The sequence below is a fragment of the Cebus imitator genome, unplaced genomic scaffold, assembly GCF_001604975.1.
Source record: "Cebus imitator isolate Cc_AM_T3 unplaced genomic scaffold, Cebus_imitator-1.0 Scaffold326, whole genome shotgun sequence".
NCBI classification, from domain to species: domain Eukaryota; kingdom Metazoa; phylum Chordata; class Mammalia; order Primates; family Cebidae; genus Cebus; species Cebus imitator.
Genome location: NW_016107641.1, coordinates 1252231 through 1269957, shown reverse-complemented (window position 1 = coordinate 1269957; position 17727 = coordinate 1252231). Strand labels below are relative to the sequence as shown.

Genomic DNA, 17727 nt, shown 5'->3' with positions numbered 1-17727 from the left:
ATAGGAGAAACAGGAAAAGTCAAAAGGTGGTTCATAGACACACTGAAAAGTAAACATCTGTGAATCGTGCTGAAGCAGACCAAGCAAGGAAGACACAGAAAAATAGTGTTAGAAATGAGACACAGAACACACAAGGGATGCTCAGAAGAGCATCAGGGAGCCACCGTGAGCAGCCAGATGCCCGCAAATAGAAACTTCGATGGAATGGGAAAATCAGCTTGCAAAATAACAAACCAAGAGTAATTCAGGAACAAATAGAAGTGCATTCTCATGAGAATAAATTTTCTCACAAGGAAACACCAGGCCCACAAGGATTTAGTGGCAAGTTCTATCACATTAGCTAGGGAAAGAAAATAATCTTTACATAAACACTTCTTTAGAATAGAAAAGAAGCACTGTCCAATCCATGCTGTGATGCCAGCAAAAATTGACAAGAAAAGTCTCCAGGAAAGGAGTATGAAAAGCTAAACTCCTGAATATCAGAGCAAAAATCCTTTTCAAAGATTAGTGCATCAAATTCAGCAGTACATAGATTATGAATGACTTGGTTTGTGCAGGAATGCAAGATTAGCATTCCTAGCATTCCAAGATTAGCAAACCAATTAATTAGCCAGATTAACAACAACAAAAAAATCATAATTATCTCGGTGTGTGGAGATTTAACATGCATCCCTCTCCCTACCATCCCCAACACTGATGCCTAGCAAATGGGGCACTCTGGATAAAAATGCAGTGTCTTTCGAAAGGATAGTTTACTGCAGTATTGATGGGTGTTCTGTCATTTCTACTTCAGAGGAACGGAAAAACACACCAACTGTTGCTGTTGTGCTCTTTCATTTTCCCTCCTACCCCAAGAGGGGTGGGGTAGGGGTGGTTCTTTGTGCTGTCTTGCTTTAGTGGAATTCTCTGTTATAGACATGAGAGTAAAAAGTTGTTTACTGAAGCCTGAACCCATTGAAGTGTTTGGCCTGAGGAAGTAAGGAGAGCCATTGTCTTTGATAGGGGTGTAGAAGCAGCAAGGAAGAACAGAAAGAGTTCCATAACTGGGGGGTGAATAGTGGCTTGTGTCCTGCAGATCAAAGGATATCACCCCACCCCTGGCAGCACCCTGGGGAGGATATAAAACCTCATAAGGCCAAGGCTGCCTGATATACCCAAGGATGCCAGCCCAGGCACCAGCATCCCTGGGACAGTAAAGCTCCCAAAGGAGAAGGTGAGTGTATCAGCAGGGTCCTGCCCTCGGTTCCCAGGCATCCCATAGGCCTCCCTGGTTCTCATGTGACTCAACAGCATCCTCCAACCCAGTACTGACTCAGATTGAATTTTCTGTCAGTTCCCAAGATAGAAGAGTGTGAAGTCGGAAGCAACTTGCTTTGAAGAAGTGGAGATCACGTGACATTTCTGCACACCCATTCCGTATCTGAGCCTTCCCACCGACTACATATGCGTGAGGTGTCAGCGTGAGAACAGGAGACAGAGACGCATTGACGACACACTGGCAGAAGCTACCTCTCCTCCAGGTCTGGCCATTGCTTGAAGTTTCCTTGGGGGTCACTGCCAGCTTCTCCCTTCTGAGCATCCACAACCGACCTCTGCTTGGCCCTCAGGGATGCCTTCAGGTCCCCGCGCAGGTGGAGGGTGCCGCTGGCCATGCTGTCCAGAAAGCCCAGGATCTGGAGGCAGCTCTGTATCCGAGGTGGGAGTGAGCTGCTGGAGGAAAAGGCAGTGCCCAGCAAATCCACAAATGGCCTGGCCTTCATGTCCGCCCAGGAGCACAGTGGGGCGCCCTCTTCCTCCAGGGCTCCAAAACAGCCCAGCAGGCAGAGGTCCTCGGCCAGCTTCTCAAAGAGCCCGTTCCTCCTGAAGAAGTCGCCATTGACAGGATCCCCGTGCAGCGCTGCGGACACAGCACAGAGAGTGTACAACACCAGCTCCAGGGTCTGCTGGGGGGACACTGCTTCCCATGCCGGCAGCGGGGGCTCCTGGAGGGAGCCTTCCAGGTCAGAGAGCAGGGACAGGAGCCCGTTGAACCCGCTGGAGACTCTGAAGGCGGCACGGCCCTTGGCGGTCTCCAGGATCCGGAGCAGAGACTGAAACACCAAGCAAATCGAAATGAGTGCGCTCCAGGAGGCAGATTAGCCCTGAGCTCACACATATTCCTGCCAGAGCTGCCCATTCCCTGTTCCCTCCTCAATGCCTTCAGGCCAACAAGCTACAGGAAGGTTGATTCTGAAACGCTGAGATGTCCATATTGTTCCTCTTTCCATTTAGGTTTTTCCTGTGTAGATACTAAACTAATCTATAGGGTTGATTTAACTGTCCTGTACTTTGACTTGAATGCATCTCTTTTCAGAAAGCATCTTCTGTCCCGTACCTCATCTTCAGCCCAGGTTGCGTGCTCACCCAACCCCCTCCCATTCCCTGATCAAGAGTATCTCATCATACTCTACGGCAGCGACTTGAAAATGGTCTCAGCTCTCTAGCAGACTGAAGCTCCATGAGAAGGGAACCATATCCAGTTTCCTTACTACTGTGGAACGCTGCATACAATGACGATTTGCTAAATGAGTGGGATGAACCTTCTCTTATACTGTACGGGAGACACACATTGAAAACCTTATAGAAGCAGCTCGTTACTCCTTATCTCCTTCTCCGTGCAAGCGCGGCTTTATCTGTTATATTAAATGAGGCAAACAGTAAAATGAATCAACTTAAAATGTGGTATGAAAAGAATGTGTCAGGCAGAGAAGAAAAACCTGCAATGGAATGAAATGCATAGGTATAACACAGCATAGGCCAGGTGTGCAGAAAGCAGTTAGGCCACTGATGATAGCATACACCGTGGAATCCACCACCCTCCAGATCGCTGAGAGTTTTACTGGCCCACAAAACTTTCATCTCTTCTAAAATCAAACTTTTCTTGGGCAGTTACTTACTTGAGTCCACTGCATGGTATACTCTAGGTAACCAATACATGCTATTGGAAGGAAGGAGGGAGGAAGAGGGCAGAGAGGCTACATTTAAGCGGTTCTCATTCTGTGCTTCATCTAAATGTGAAAAACACATGGACGATTTTAAATACGTATTAAAATCCTGTAATTTTTGGTACTTGTTTATTGACCAGATAAATTGCGTCGGACCCCATCTAAAACTCGGGCATTTGACATGTGCTTCCTAGAGAGTGGCCAACCTTGTGGGTTCATTAGTAGATTGCAGAGACAGGTGTGAATTGTTTTATCTTTTCAGATAGTTAATGCTCTAGTGAGACAGGGAATGGGATTGGCTGAGCAGGCACAGTTTGGAGTCAGTTTCAGGAGGCCAGAGACAACGTTCAAAGAGAAAAAATAAAAGAGAAACTCCCTGTTTGGGGGAGGGGTGATGCTGTGACTTAAATGCATGGTTTACATGATAATCTGCAGTATGACACATGGAAGTTAGCGTAAAAGAGAAAACTGTTAGCTGAGAAAAACAAGAAGGAAGAGAGTGGATGTTTAAATTATTTTTAGTAAATAGAAACAGTAAAGTTACAGGTGACTATTAAAGATGAAGTCATGCACTTTGGGAGAGAAAGGTAATTTTCCAGCTCCAGCTCCATCTCTCTCTTTTTTTTTTTTTTTTTTGAGACAGAGTCTTGTCCTGTTGCCCACGCTATAGTGCAATGGCATGAATCACGGCTCAATGCAACCTCTGCCTCCATAATTCAAGCAATTCTCCTGCCTCAGCCTCCCGAGCATCCAGCTCCATCTCTTAAATGCTGACACCATAACCTAACAGTGGTGTTTACTTGAAACAACAGAATGTGTGTTTCGCCCACTCAGATTTTGTTCTCTAATGTTAGATTCCACTACAGGAAACCCGAGCTGCTGGGCAAGTAGTGAGTCTCATGTTTCGGGTCAGAGAACACAAGAGGAGACTGGACTCTCTTGGTGAACACAGGCAAAGATTCCTTCAAATATGAAGATAAAAGGCAGCCAACCATCTGTGTAAAGCGCTTCCAGGGTCCCATCTATGACGTTTCCAGAAATTTAAAAACCAAATCAGATTGCAGTTACTAGGAGAATCTATGAAAGGCCAAAGTCCATAATTATATTCAAAATGCACAAATAACATAAAGCAAGGTAGAAAGAGTCATCCTTACCAATATAGCTCAATTGATCTTTTCCCAGTTATAGAAATAGAAAATGCACTACTTACAGTGGTTAGATCAATGATACCCCACCACATCTCAAAAGGACACTGGGGGGAACTGAATTGCCGTTTTACTCTTTGAAAGAAACTCAGCATCAGAGCCACCCACTAAAGGGGGCAGTCAAGTCTGAATTGTGGGAGAGACTTAAGGGAAATGGACTTCCCAGGCTGCCTGAAAGAGAAGGGCAATGATATTGCTTTTTCCTCCCGAGTGAGGATGTGGCCTAATTCTTTCTGAATTTGGCTGAAAATCCAGGGAAGTTGAACGTTTGTACACGCCCTCAAAGCGAAGCATGCAGATTGTTGGAGTCGGTTCCTCCAGGATGGTGGTACTCAGCGTGTGTATGTGGAAGCTCACGACTTAGGTTGGGCAAGGCCTTTCCCTGTGTAGACAGAGTCACGGCAGCGGCCTGTCCCTGCCCCACCCAGGAGACCCTGGGGCCAGGAAAGGCTAAGGCAGCTATGCTGCATCTGTGCCTGCCTTGTGTGAACAACTCACTCCCACTAAAATGTTATTTCTATGTCTGAGTCAGAAACTCACTCCAACCTTGACGTGTGTGTGGTGGTTTTGGTATCCTTTCTAAATGATAATCCATACCAAAAGCTGTTCACTACGATGAGGTACAGCACACGTCTGAACCTGACCTCATGCCTGGTCACGTGACACATGCCATGAAAAGTCCATCAGTCACAAAGACATCAGGAAATCTTAAGCTCTACAATGTTAAACAGACTAAATTTATGTGAGGGCTTTCAATGGCTCTAAGACCTCCAGGAGCTTTGTTTAAGGCAAATGGAATGAATAAGCACTTCTGTTTGTCACATAACACATGAAAAAACAAATAGCAGGAAAAGAGAATGATTAAAAAACAAAACTAATCAGATTACGTTCAATCGTCTGAGTGCTGGATGATCACCATAAACCCCCCTTCTCTCAAAGAACCCCCTCCCAATTCAATTGTCCAATTTGATGCCAAATATTGCTCAAAAGGACTCCATCATTCAAAGAACATTGAAGCAGATATTTTAAAAAGCAAAGCAACCCAATAATCGCCCTCATTATGATCTATGTCTCTCAGCAAGTTTGTCACCTGTAATTCCTAGATGGTTATTTTCTTTTCCTCCTGCTGGGAGAGAGAGGAGGAAGGAATGGCTGTCCTTAATTGTTGCTTTGTTTGATTTATTAAATTTAGAGTCATTATCTAAAATGGGGGTAATCTCATTAGAACTTAGACTCCTCTATTATTTCTTGGGATGGGGTTAATTTCATATTTGCAGAGTCATAAAGAGTCCAAAATCCAATTACAAAGGCTTAATTTCATAGCAACTAAAGAGAAACATTTCTATCATAAAGGAAAATAAATACTTCGCTACTTCGGGAAATGATTTGTCAGGAATGGGGAGTCTAGGAGGAGGGTCTCCATTACTGTCACTCAACTTTGCATGATAATGCATCACACAGGGTTTCCAGTCTGTGGAAGGGAGTAAATTTAATCAGCTGAAGTCAAAGTAATCAGGCTGGGGTTGACACATTTCAAGAAAGGTCAGCATTAAGCACATTTTCTCATCCTAACTCAGTTACCATGTCATCGTCTCTGAGTTAGTATTCCTCCAGCTTGAATCTATAAAATGGATGTCTGCTGCAAAGCGCTAACTACGTTAGGGCTAACAGGATTTATTTCACATTCTATTATTTGTTATTCCTCATAATTTTCCATGTGTCATGCTGGAAGACGGGCGAGGTAATACAATTAAGCTGAGAGTTGAACAGCTAAATGTATATTAGCAAATCAATCTGAATTTGTGCATAACCCAATCACAGTCCCACTGGCCAAGGAGAGGAAATTCATTTGCTTACATTATTCTTTAACTCAGTTATCATTTGCCAGAATTAGGTGGTGAAGTCACATGTGCTTCAGTGTTGGTATGGAAGTGCCACTGGTGTTTGAAATAATTGCCCTAAGTTGCTTCTCCAGAGTGGCTGGCAGATAGGCCACAGGAAAGGGATGCAGAGTGATGCCATGCTGTGAAAACACTTCGGAGATGGGAAATATTTATCAGAGGGGGCACTCTCTCACCCCACTCAGGCACACTTTGTAGAAACAGGCCCTATGGGCAGAGTTGGCCCTTACCTTCTAAAGAGAGAGATTCAGCCAGACACAGTTCACTTAACATCTTTGTTCCAAAGTTCCAGGGGGTTCCCATGATAATTTAGAAACAAATGTAGATCTCATGTCTGATTCCAGCAAACCTTCACCACTTGCTCATGTGACTCAGTGGTGGGCAAGTCTGGAAAAGGCACCATTCCTCCCAGCTGCCCCCTGGAGCAGCCGTGTAACAGCCCTGGCCCTTGGAGAACAATGCCAACTCCTGGGGCCTCCAACTGCCCAGCAGTGTCTTGGTACCCAGGGAGAAGACAGCACACTGAGTACAGGCTATGACTTTGTGAAATAAGCTCACCAGTGTTCTTCCCTTACGTGCTCTCTTGATAACTGTGAGTCTGAAATGATATTGAATCTGTAAAACACCATAATGACTTTACATTATTAATTCTAGAAATTTAGTCCTATTGCCCAAGAGTTGACATTCCAATACGATGCCTCTGGGCTACAGAGTAAACAAAAGGAACTTTCTATGAGCAAAGCAGAGCACTCTTTTCTACACTGAACACAAAAATACTTTTACTCTCCAAGCAAAGCAAAAGCAAAACTTCCCTCTCTGTGGATCTGTTTGGCTTTCCATATGGCACTGTCAGAAATAATTATTCACCCACAGACCTGACTGGTTAGGACATGGCTTCCCTGTTCCTACCCTATCAGAATGTGCCAGTCAAGCTGATCATGGACATATGAAGAAAAATTCACCAAACAGCATAGTGAAGTGAAAAGTTCTCTCAGTTTTCAGTTGCAAGCCTTAGATTCAGACTCAACTTCACCATTTAGCAGTTGTGCAATACTAATTTAGCCAATGAAGCTCTCTGGATGTCTCTCTGCCTGTAACATTAGGATATTGTACCACATAAATCTGAGGTCATTCGTAGCTCCAGTATTTTATTTATTTTTGATATATCTCTCCCTTACCCTACTCTTTGCTTTACCCATCCCGCTCAGTCCCCTTACCTCAAATAATCATGGGATTCAAGTGTCTTTTAAAAGGTATTTAACTTTCCTTTTTTTGTTGTTGTTTCATACAAATCACTTTCACTGATCCTATGGCCCTCTAATTAAATCACTGACTGGGTTCTTGTCATCTGTGAAACATGATAATTATGGTCATGACACCACTTTTGAATGGGCCACATGATGCTTTGGCCATACCAATCATTGCTGACTTAGGCCACATAATAACTGGAACAGCTCACATCAATGTCTCACATCAAATGTGCAGAGAAATAAAGTAAGTATGATGAACCAAACACCATTCGCTAAAAGTTAAAAAGTTCTTACATATACATAGGCATAACTAAGTAAGTTAGATTGATGATTGACCTAATTTTGGAAATCAGAGCAACTTCACTTCTTTTTAAATTCACCAACAGTCAAGTACATCATGTTAATGAAACATGAGCACATTGGCCCAGCGCAGTGGTCCACATCTGTGATCCTACCACTTTGGGACGCTGAGGTAGGAGGACTGCTTGAGGACAGAAGGTGAAGACCAGAGCAGACAACATAACAAAATCCCCTCTGTACAAAGAATACAAAAATCCGCCAAGCATGGTGGAACATGCCTGCAGTTCTAGCTACTTGGGAGGCTGAGGTGGGAGGATCACTCAGGTGATCCTTTTTAAAAGCCATAAACCCACAAAAGCAATGTAAAAAAAGGAACATCCACAAAACTGAAAGTTGTAGGCAGAAGAGATGGCAAGAATATTTGTTATATGTGTTTAACTATTTTAAGACAACTTGATGAATGTTAACAATATTACAAAATCATACACTTATCTCCGTGGCCCAAACATGATAACCCGGCCCTGCTTGTCCCTTTGTGCCCAGTGTTTCCACACCTCTGACTGGCTTTTGCTTCTTTGTCACGGCTGACAGGCTCTCTCCCCAGTGGGTCTTCCTCAACCAAGTAAGGCAGCATTGGTCTCTCCTACTTCTGTGTTCCCATAGCAGCCTGCACTCAGTGTCTAACCAATGCATCTACCACACTGCAGTGTAACTATTGCTTACTTATTAGCACCAGGCTCTGAGCTCCCAGATGGCAAGGGCTGTATCACATTTGACTATAAGTCCCAGGTACTCTTCATCAGCCCTGGTAATGGGTAGATGCTCAATAAATGCTGATCAAATCAACAAGGCAGCTACTTGGCCATTGCAGATTTGAGCTGCACTTCCACAGTTTACAGTGTCATAGGAAGCAGTCACCTAGCCAGGAAATACATTTCCTAGTATCCCTTGCATCCAGGTGAGTCCTGCCCAAAGTTTTTCCTAAAGAAAATTGGACAGAAAATAACGCATGCCAGTTCTAGATCTGAATGAAAATGCCTTGTGCAGTTCCCCACCGTCTCTCTTCCCTTGTCTGCTGCCCAAGTTAGATGCCCAGGTGACTGCAGTTCCTGAATGACGGTCGCCAATCATTGATTGGACTATATGTTGGAAAGAAATTTCTAATGTGCCAGGCTACTGAAGATATGGATTTATTTGTTATAGCACCTGACACTACCTAATACAGGTACTGCCTACCACATACAGTGGCCAACTGAATTACATGAATATGAATGCATGAGTAAATGTGGATCACTTGGTGCATATTCATAGGAAAGCCAATCTCAAAGGAGGACTTGAAATCACCTTCAGGAGATCCAGTTTCAGCTGCAGCTCCCCCTGAGTGGACGAGCACAGAGCGCCCACGATGATGCTCATGTACTCCTCGGCGTTAATGGCTGAGAGCTGCTCCAAGATGCTGAGCGAGGCCTCCCGGTAGCACTCGTCATCCAGGAAGATCTTGATGAAGGGCACCATGCCGTGGTCTTTCAGGACAACTAAGGACCAGACAGAGAGGGTCGGGGGCGGGCGGGGCCTTGCCACTTCAGTTTCAATCAAAAGGAAAGCTTTTTCTTACAATTTTCAAAGTTAATTTTGCTACTTTTTCATGTTTCTCTTTTGTTCACTGGTACATTTTTTGGTGCTCTATACCCACTGTTAAAGTGAGAAGCAGAAAAAAGAAACTGTGGATCTGACTTTTTTTTTTTTTTTAAACTGCTTTCTTCTCCAATGAGAATCTCAATTTGGGGAAAAAAATGACCAATAACTCCCCACAGGAGGTAAGTTCAAGATGGGAGAAATAAGTTTAAGAGATCTATTGTGCAACATGGTGACTAAAATTAATAACAGTGTCATGAATTCTTGGGGTAAAAAAAGAAAAAAAATAGAAACTTAGGTAATAAAAACTTTAACTAGATCTACCTCTCCTCCCCATAATTTCTTCCCCAGGGACAATAACAATTTTCTCTCTTCTCTCTGCCAAAATTCATATAGAAAGCAAGCCACAATTTAAGCTAAGAGCATATTTAATTCCTAGATAGCTCTTTGGGGGAGAAAATTAAAGAAATTTGACTGGCAGTACATTTTTGCTTAAAAGTAATTCCAAACATTTTTTCCCAGGATTGATATTGGAGTAATCCACGTGGAATAAAAACTAGGAGGCAACTGGATCCTTCAAAGGGCTTGAGGGCGATCCGAGCAGACAGGATTTGTCCAGCTACAGGCTAAGTACCCCTAGCATGGAAATTGCCTTGAAAGCCTGTTTAAAAGTAGATTCCTGAGCTCCACCTCTAATGACCATTAATTAAAGGTCTGGATGTGAGCCTAGGAATATGCATTTAACCAGCACCTCTGGGGAACCTTTCACAGACTAAATGTTAAAGACTCTCTGCCATAATGAAATAATATTTTTTTTTACATTTGGTATAGTTAGTCTAGGAGGCTAAAGATAAAGACGCCTAAATCACCAAACCCAAAACCACTGATATGACATTGTTGGTGTGTCTGAGTCATATTATACATAAATATATATACGTAGATACACACACATACACACACACACACACACACACACACACACACACACACACACACATATATAGAGACACATCCATATATATAAAAGAAAATTTGAATGGATTAAATTGCTAAGTCCGTCATATCTGGGAGAATAACAAATTGCATTTCTTTAATGCAACAAAAAAAATGATAGCTTTCTTTGTCTGTATTTTACTCTTTGGATCTAAAACATAAAAAAGCACCTATAGTCAGTGCAGCAGGACACTAATAAATTTCACTTGAAAAGAGGAAATGGGGCTCTTATTTAGATAAGATAATTTAATTTAATTTAGATAATGCTAGATTTAACGTAGTCTTTTTGTCATCAACTTTATTTAGCAAACTTAGAAGTAAAAGGTGTCAACAGAGATACAGTATCTATGGATTTACTGGTGATCACTGAACATCATCCAGCAGATGGACATTAACCACAGCTAACGCTGTGTATTGGTTATTCCTTGAATATAACCTGTGAACACTGACATAAAGCAGTGATGAGGCGAAGTTGGCACCATCCTTACCTGCATTTCTCACTGAGCCTTTCAGAAGTGTGAGTACAGTCCTCAGCATCACACAGGTGAGTTCTCTTTCCGGATCCTGAATACCAGGAGTGGACAATTTGTTTCCTGCCATGTTGAAGAAGCAACAACAAAAAAAAAAATTGAAGTACATGTCATAAGACCCCAAATCTCTGACTCCAGCTTTCTATCCTCGTAAGGAGATGTGAATATAATGCTTTCATCATAAGAGAGTGTGTATCCCAATTAGTAAGATAGAAGGCAATTACCCCCTACATCAGGGGTTCTCTATCTTCAGCACATCAGCATTCCCTGTAGGGCTTATTTTGTTAAAACCCAGAGCCTCATGCTGGGTTCCATCCCCAGAATTTCTGATTTAGTAGTTCTTGGACAGGGTTCTATAATTTGTGTTTCTGACAATTTCAAGTGATGCTGATGGGGCTGATCCAGGGACTGCTCTTTGAGAAGCATTGCCCCAGATGATACACGGAGCCCTGCCTTCTTACTTTTCCTTTGACCCCTTTTATGGTCTGCCATTCATCTTTGGAAGGGATGACTGCCTGCTTATGCCTGAGCCATGGAGAAGCTCAAGAGAATCTGGAGTAAATAGGTGATCCCAGTAAACCCACGAGGGCGAAACCAGATCTCTATATTCACCTTGAATCCCCATGTCAGAAAAGTGCCTGACACATATTGGAAGCTCAATGTTATTTGGGGAATGAATGAATGAATGAAAATAGAGTTTATAAACCAAGAGACAGAGCATCTAAGAAACAACAAAATACATTTAACAATAGAGAGCACAAAGTAAGACTAGATGCGTGAGCTCACAAAACAGTTCAAATTCTCCTAGGAATGATCATGAGTTTGGATTTAAAACCAAATTCAGTGTTAGGATTTAAAAGCAAAAAAAATTCCGTTTTGGATTTAAAAGCAAATTCAGTGTTAGGCTGCCGAAAAGCAATACCAGCTAAGATAACACGGAACCACTAGACAGAGACTGTGAAAAGGCTTCTCATTTAAACACGAAGGAAAGCAGGGGAAGCACTACATTAACTTCATTCATGATGGGACCTTAGGCCAGAAGTTACTAAGCAGTAGAAAATTTCTCAGGATCACTCAGTTTGTCAGCAGCATGGCTAGGATTCCAGCCCTTAGCTCCGTCCCCTCAGAGAGGCCCAGGAAACAGGCTGGTGACCTTGGCTTAAGTCTGAAGCAGAATTCCAGAAGCAGCCAAAGGCTAGAGAGCTCCCTGACCCTTCCAGCCAGTGCAGTGGGAGAAGGAGAAGGAGAGGAGGGAAGGTGGGGAGAGGTAATCGTCCAGATTCTTATGTCCCGGTGTCCCTCCTCTAAGATGGTTTCCCAGACCAGCAGGTGTAGACAGACTGAGGGAAAGACCAGAGGAGCTGGGGAAGGAGCTTCCAAACTTTGCTTCCTATTGGAAAGTCAGTGGAGATGGGAGTTAAAGACCACCATGTAGAGTGACTACAGCAGGATATGTGGTGGGGGGCATGGTGAGGCAGGCAAAAACCCAACCCCTGAGCCACCATGCACCCTCGTGAGACCCTAAAGCCCCAGGGGAGCAGCAGAGGCTGAGACTCCAGGGTGTAGGGGCCAAGTTAGGGGAAAGGGAGTGTTGCCAAGGAGCCACAGGTATACAGCCCAGCAGGGCACCAAGACTTGCAGGGACATGCTGGGCCAGCAAGACCCCAGGGAGCTCTCTCCCAGTGGGACACCACTGAGCCAACAGTGCAAAGTGAGCAGCATGAGCTAGGCAGCTGTGTCCCAGCAGATCCCAGCAGGGCCCCCAAACTCCAGGCCTCTCCAAGCTCCCATTCCTGAGGACCTCTCAGACTCCTGTAGTCTCCCTGTCTGCACACTCACACATGTCTAGGTCAAGAGATACCTAAAACCTGGGAATTCACAAGGCCTGAGTTAGCCCCAAGTTCACCCATCCCTTTCACTTCTTCATGGGGAAGACTGGGAGGCTGCCTGTTTTTGGTGAAACTATGTGCCCCAAGAACACAGTTCTCAATGAAATGGGCATGCTCACTTTCTGTTACATTGATGGGCAGCCAGGTTGGCCCAAAGACCAGGCCTGGTTGACAGTGACCCCTGCCCATCCCTCCCGATGTGCCCAGTGGCACCTGACTTCCTCATGATCTTGGCTTGCTTCCGAAGCTGTGCCAGCAGCAGGCCCAGGAGCCCTGAGTCCCGGAAGATGTCAGTGAAGAGCGGGTCTCCACCGGCGATGCTGAGGATGCTCTGCAGGGCCATGAGGGTGCAGGACGGCCCAGGGCTCTCCTTGATCAGATGCTGCACCTTTCGCAGGATCTCGTGGGGCACATAGTGCAGCTCGAACACCAGGGCCTCCAGCAGCTGGAAGAAGTATGCCTGCACAGGGACCGGCTTCAGGGGCATGATCTCTACAAACTGTGAGATGGGCTGCAGGGTCCACTCTAGCAGGAAGAAGTTTCGAGCATTCCAGGTCCACATGGTCCTGATGGCCGACAAGACTTGTGTGCAGAGGACAGAGTCACTGGCTTTGTGGAAAACATTCTGCAGGACCTGGAAGGCCTGAAGATTCTTAACAGTCACCCCTGAGGAGAAAAACAAGAATGACCTTGCAAGTCATTTCTCCTGCCTGTTTCTACAAATAGATGTTTCACTACTAAGAGGATATGCCATTTGAAGTTTCTGTGTCCTAACTCCTTTGGGCACATGCCTGTCAGTCCAGAAAAGCCAGCCACCTGGGGTGCGACGAAGGCTGGTGTGGCATAGTCCAAGGTGCACTCAAACTGTGGCCACTCTGAATTGACATGTGCCGTGAAGGTCAAGTACACATTAGATTTCAAAAAGATAACACAAAGGAAATAACACAAAATATCTTATTGACAACAATTTGTATTGACCATACATTGAGATGGTAATATTTGGGATATATTGAGTTAAATAAAATATATTATCAAAAATAATTTAACTTATTTCTTCTTATTGAAAGTTAAAATTACATTTAAAATAATAGAACATGCCTGGCATTTTATGTCCATTGCACAGCATTGGGATAGGAGGATTGGTTTCAATGGATTAAAATTAAATGATGTTGGAGATTACTGGCAGAGTCAGTTTTGTTTCTAGACAAACTGATAAATAAATACACTTTCCTGACCCACCTCCACCTTTTCCTCCAGCTTGAAGGTTAAGCCTCATTCTCTCTCCCCCAGGGGACACTGTCAGAAAGCTCCCTGCCTCTAGCCTTCTCTGCCTCAGACACCAGAGATGTTTATGAAAACCCTTTCTGATCCAGGCACTGCCTAAACTATGTCCGCGCCCCTGTGCATTGCTGCATCCCATCCAATGGCCCTTCTTAACCTGAGCCCTGCAGCATTACAGCCTCCCTGCGTCTGTTCTGCAGCAGCTCTAATTTCCCAGACTCACCCAGCCATCCAGGCCACCATTTATTCCCCAGGCTGTCATTTCTGCCTTTAAGCTTTCTCCCTGCATTAGAACCTAGACAACCCACACTTAGCCTTAAAAACTCCCTCTGGTAGTCCCTCTGTTCAGGATTTCCAGACTGAGCCACCTCAGGCCATGGCTGTGCCTCAGGTCATTGGCATTTCTTAGCCAATTCTCCAGCAGACTAGGGTTCAGGGATGTGTGACAGTCTCTACAGAGGAATTTTAGGGAGCAGACACCTGGCCTGTTCATACTGGCACCCAGCATGGGGCAGAGTGCCTGCCACACAGAAAGTATCCATGCCTGCTAATTGAGTTCATCAGTCAATCAATGTCTCAAAGTACTGAGAAGTCACAGACTCTGAGCCTGGATGGCTGTTCTAGGGCCATCAGCCCCCATTATATAAGCAAATGTTATAGGGTAAATCACACCAGAGGTGAAGAAGAGAACTAGAGGTTGCCTCCATTATTTGAGAAAGTCTTTTGTCTTTATTAAGCAGTGTTTCTACCAAGTCTCATGGGATACATTCATAACCTCCCCAAAGACTGTGGCATAATCAGAGTCTACTGCACCATTGAAAGGGACACAAAAAATCAGGAGAAGACCCTCTGTAGCCTTCTTAGGACTCAGCACAGACTCTTCCGGTCACCCAGACACAAGAAGGACCCACCAGATGCCTCGTGATGGAACTTGAAGCCTTCAAGCTGAGGGTAAGTGACACTGTCAAACACCTTCAGCTCTGACCTCCCACAGGTCGTCAGCCACACCACCAGCCCAAGGAGCTCCTCCAGGTGCGGGTCCACTTCACTCTGGGTCAGCCCATCATACCTGGGGGTAAGACGAGGTCAGCAAACTGTACTTCCTGGATGGAACAGCCACATGTGTGCATGGTACTCTTGGGGAGACAGAGGCAAGGCAGATCTGCAAGCTAAGGAAGATCCCACAGTCTGCACCTGAGGCAAGCCAGAGGCAAGGGAGCACCCTGGATAAACACCACTCTGCAGACATCATTCTTAGATCCAAACAAGTGCATTCAGAGCCTGTGAAAAGCTACAGCATCTGCTCACAGGAAAGTCACTTTCCATGGCTGGACCCGCAAAAGACATGTGCTTAGGGCATCGGCAGACCAGGGCACCTCCCAAATGAGAATGCAATATAATAGTTCAACATTGCAACCAAAGGGTGTGGAAAATAGACTTCCTTGTTCTTACTTAAAGGTTGAGTGTGGCTTTTGTATTTTAATTATGAGCAGGTGGCTGTCCTGCTCCTCTTGTGGAGAAAGCCTCTCAAGTCTTATTCCAGCCCTGCCATTTCCAGAGGAAAAGTGCTTGTGGCATGACTTCACTTAAGGCAGAAAGGAAAGCCAATGAGCCCACATGGGACCTCCTTGGCACTCCCTGGACCAGGCTCCTGTCCCCTCCCCTGCCTTCTACAAGAAGTCTGGGGAAAACTCAACACCCAATGAACCAAAAAATTGTTCAGGAAATGCTATGACACAGACCTCTGCAGAGGTCATAGTCAGCTGGTCACAGCCCAGACTAATGCAAAACGTGGGATGCCCAGCGGGGCATTTGCACTTAGCATCGCTCTGGAGGAAAGTGCAAGGTATTGACATTTAATCGCATCCTTTTGGACTCTCAGTGGACCAACGGACTTCGGCTCCCTCATCCAAGTCACCACATGTAGGCTCAAGGCCTGGCTCTGCAGGGAAGGGTGTGAGGTGCGGTAGTAGCTCCTCAGAGGAGAACGGTGTCTTATACTCGACGAGCAAAGCCCAGGTGGCCTTGCCCTGAAGCGGCTTCCCCAAGAGCAGCAGTAGAGTTTGGGCCATCACAGCATTTCTCCGATTTCCATCCCTTGCTCTTTCTAATCCCTGGGCACCACCCGAAGATGATAGGGCAAGGCAGAGTGGAAAGTAAGGCGGAGCCAGCCCAGCCCCTGCTGAACAGTGTCTGAGCTTGGGTTTCCCATGTTTCAAGGATTTCAGAAAGAGGTAGTTCACTTGGGAGCTAATCCCAGAAAACACCAGTAGCGGAGAGGCCATGTGAGACAGGGAAGGGAAGGAAACCAGTCTGAGAGCATTAGCAAGCAAGCACCTCATGGGGCCACCGGAGCTAATCCTTCTGGGGCGCTCTGGAGGCCACGCAGAGCGAGCCCACCCAAGGGCAGCTGTGTTGGGTGTGCACCCATCAGCTCCTTCAGTCATTGGGGGACAGCTGCTCCTGAAGGTGGTTCATTTCCAGACCTTTCCAGCCCTTCAGGCACAAGGGCAGGGCAGCTAACAGCAGCACCAGAAGCTCTCCAACAGTCAGGGCTTCTGTTTGGGTTCTGATTGGTGAAAATCAGGGCAACAGGCATGCAGGTGACAGGTGCCTATAAGTAAACTTCGTAAAAAGGCTGATTCTCTAAGGAAGTGGTCCCCATACCTCTCTGCACAATGAATCACTTTTGCAATAAGAGGTCTACCTGGCTGTGCTCTATGGAGCTATATCTATTTTCCTCCAAAGCACCCCAATGATTCTGAGGACCAGGGCTTTGGTGGTCCTGTGTTCTCCCCCCACCAAACATAGCCAGCCACTTACCGAAGTAACGCCTTGAGCAGCAGAGGATAGCCCTCTGAATTCTCAAACTCCAGGAACAGAGCCGAGGAGATGGGGTAGGAATCCTTCACGAATCCCAGGATCAGGTTTACAGCCTCGCTCACCTCGGGGGCAGGGAGTGTGTCCGTGAGCCTGGAGAGGTTCTGGAGGGAGAGCCTGACACAGTCTGTGGCTGCAGGAGGGAAGCACAGACCTGCTAAGCTCAGAAGCAAGAGCTTCCCTGCCATGGTCCACCTCCCTCCTCTACTTCAAACAACATGTCAGGACATGAATGGGAATTAATCCAAAACATGTTCTGCTGGCTCTTAGATCAAGAAGACTGCCCCAAAGAAAGTGCCATCCTGACGGCCATACGCTGCAAGCCCAGCAGGTGACACAGGAGAGGAAGGCAGCCCCTCAGCCCTCTGTCCCTAATTCTCAGCAGGAGGGAGAGTCCAGGTCCATTAGGTAATGAGACGTAAAATGTAAGACCTGAGCTCATCTCAGACCTCAAGGAGACAATGCTGGAGCTGAGCAGAAATTATCTTGATGAAAAGTTCAGGGAAGGATGTATGAACACGTGGGAGGCAGTGGGTGAAAAGATGGGGTGCTTTGGATACTGAAGAGGCCAGAGGATTGGAACACTGAAGTGTAGCCCAGGGAGAGAAAAGGGGGTGTGGCTTATTTTTAGAAGGCCCAGTCGTGGCACTTAATGGCTACCGCACCAGAGTGGTGCCAGAGCCAGGGAAAGATTTGAGTCTAAAGAAAGAGGCCCTAGGCCGGGCGCGGTGGCTCAAGCCTGTAATCCCAGCACTTTGGGAAGCCGAGGCGGGTGGATCACGAGGTCAAGAGATCGAGACCATCCTGGTCAACATGGTGAAACCCCGTCTCTACTAAAAATACAAAAAAATTAGCTGGGCATGGTGGTGCGTGCCTGTA

General features: G+C 45.7%; 1 protein-coding gene across 3 annotated transcripts in view; it reads right to left on the bottom strand.

Annotated features, from left to right (window-relative positions):
- The window catches only part of WDFY4 (WDFY family member 4), a 307995-nt gene that overhangs the window by 249157 nt on the left and 41111 nt on the right, over positions 1 to 17727 (bottom strand). For all 3 annotated transcript variants that reach the window (XM_017504669.2, XM_037729965.1, XM_037729964.1), the window contains 6 exons: positions 16792 to 16981; positions 14880 to 15037; positions 12901 to 13353; positions 10757 to 10861; positions 8985 to 9175; positions 1510 to 2090 (listed from right to left, as the gene is read on the bottom strand). In XM_017504669.2, coding sequence (XP_017360158.1) covers positions 1510 to 2090; positions 8985 to 9175; positions 10757 to 10861; positions 12901 to 13353; positions 14880 to 15037; positions 16792 to 16981 — 1678 coding nt within the window. The remainder of the gene's footprint in view (positions 1 to 1509; positions 2091 to 8984; positions 9176 to 10756; positions 10862 to 12900; positions 13354 to 14879; positions 15038 to 16791; positions 16982 to 17727) is intronic.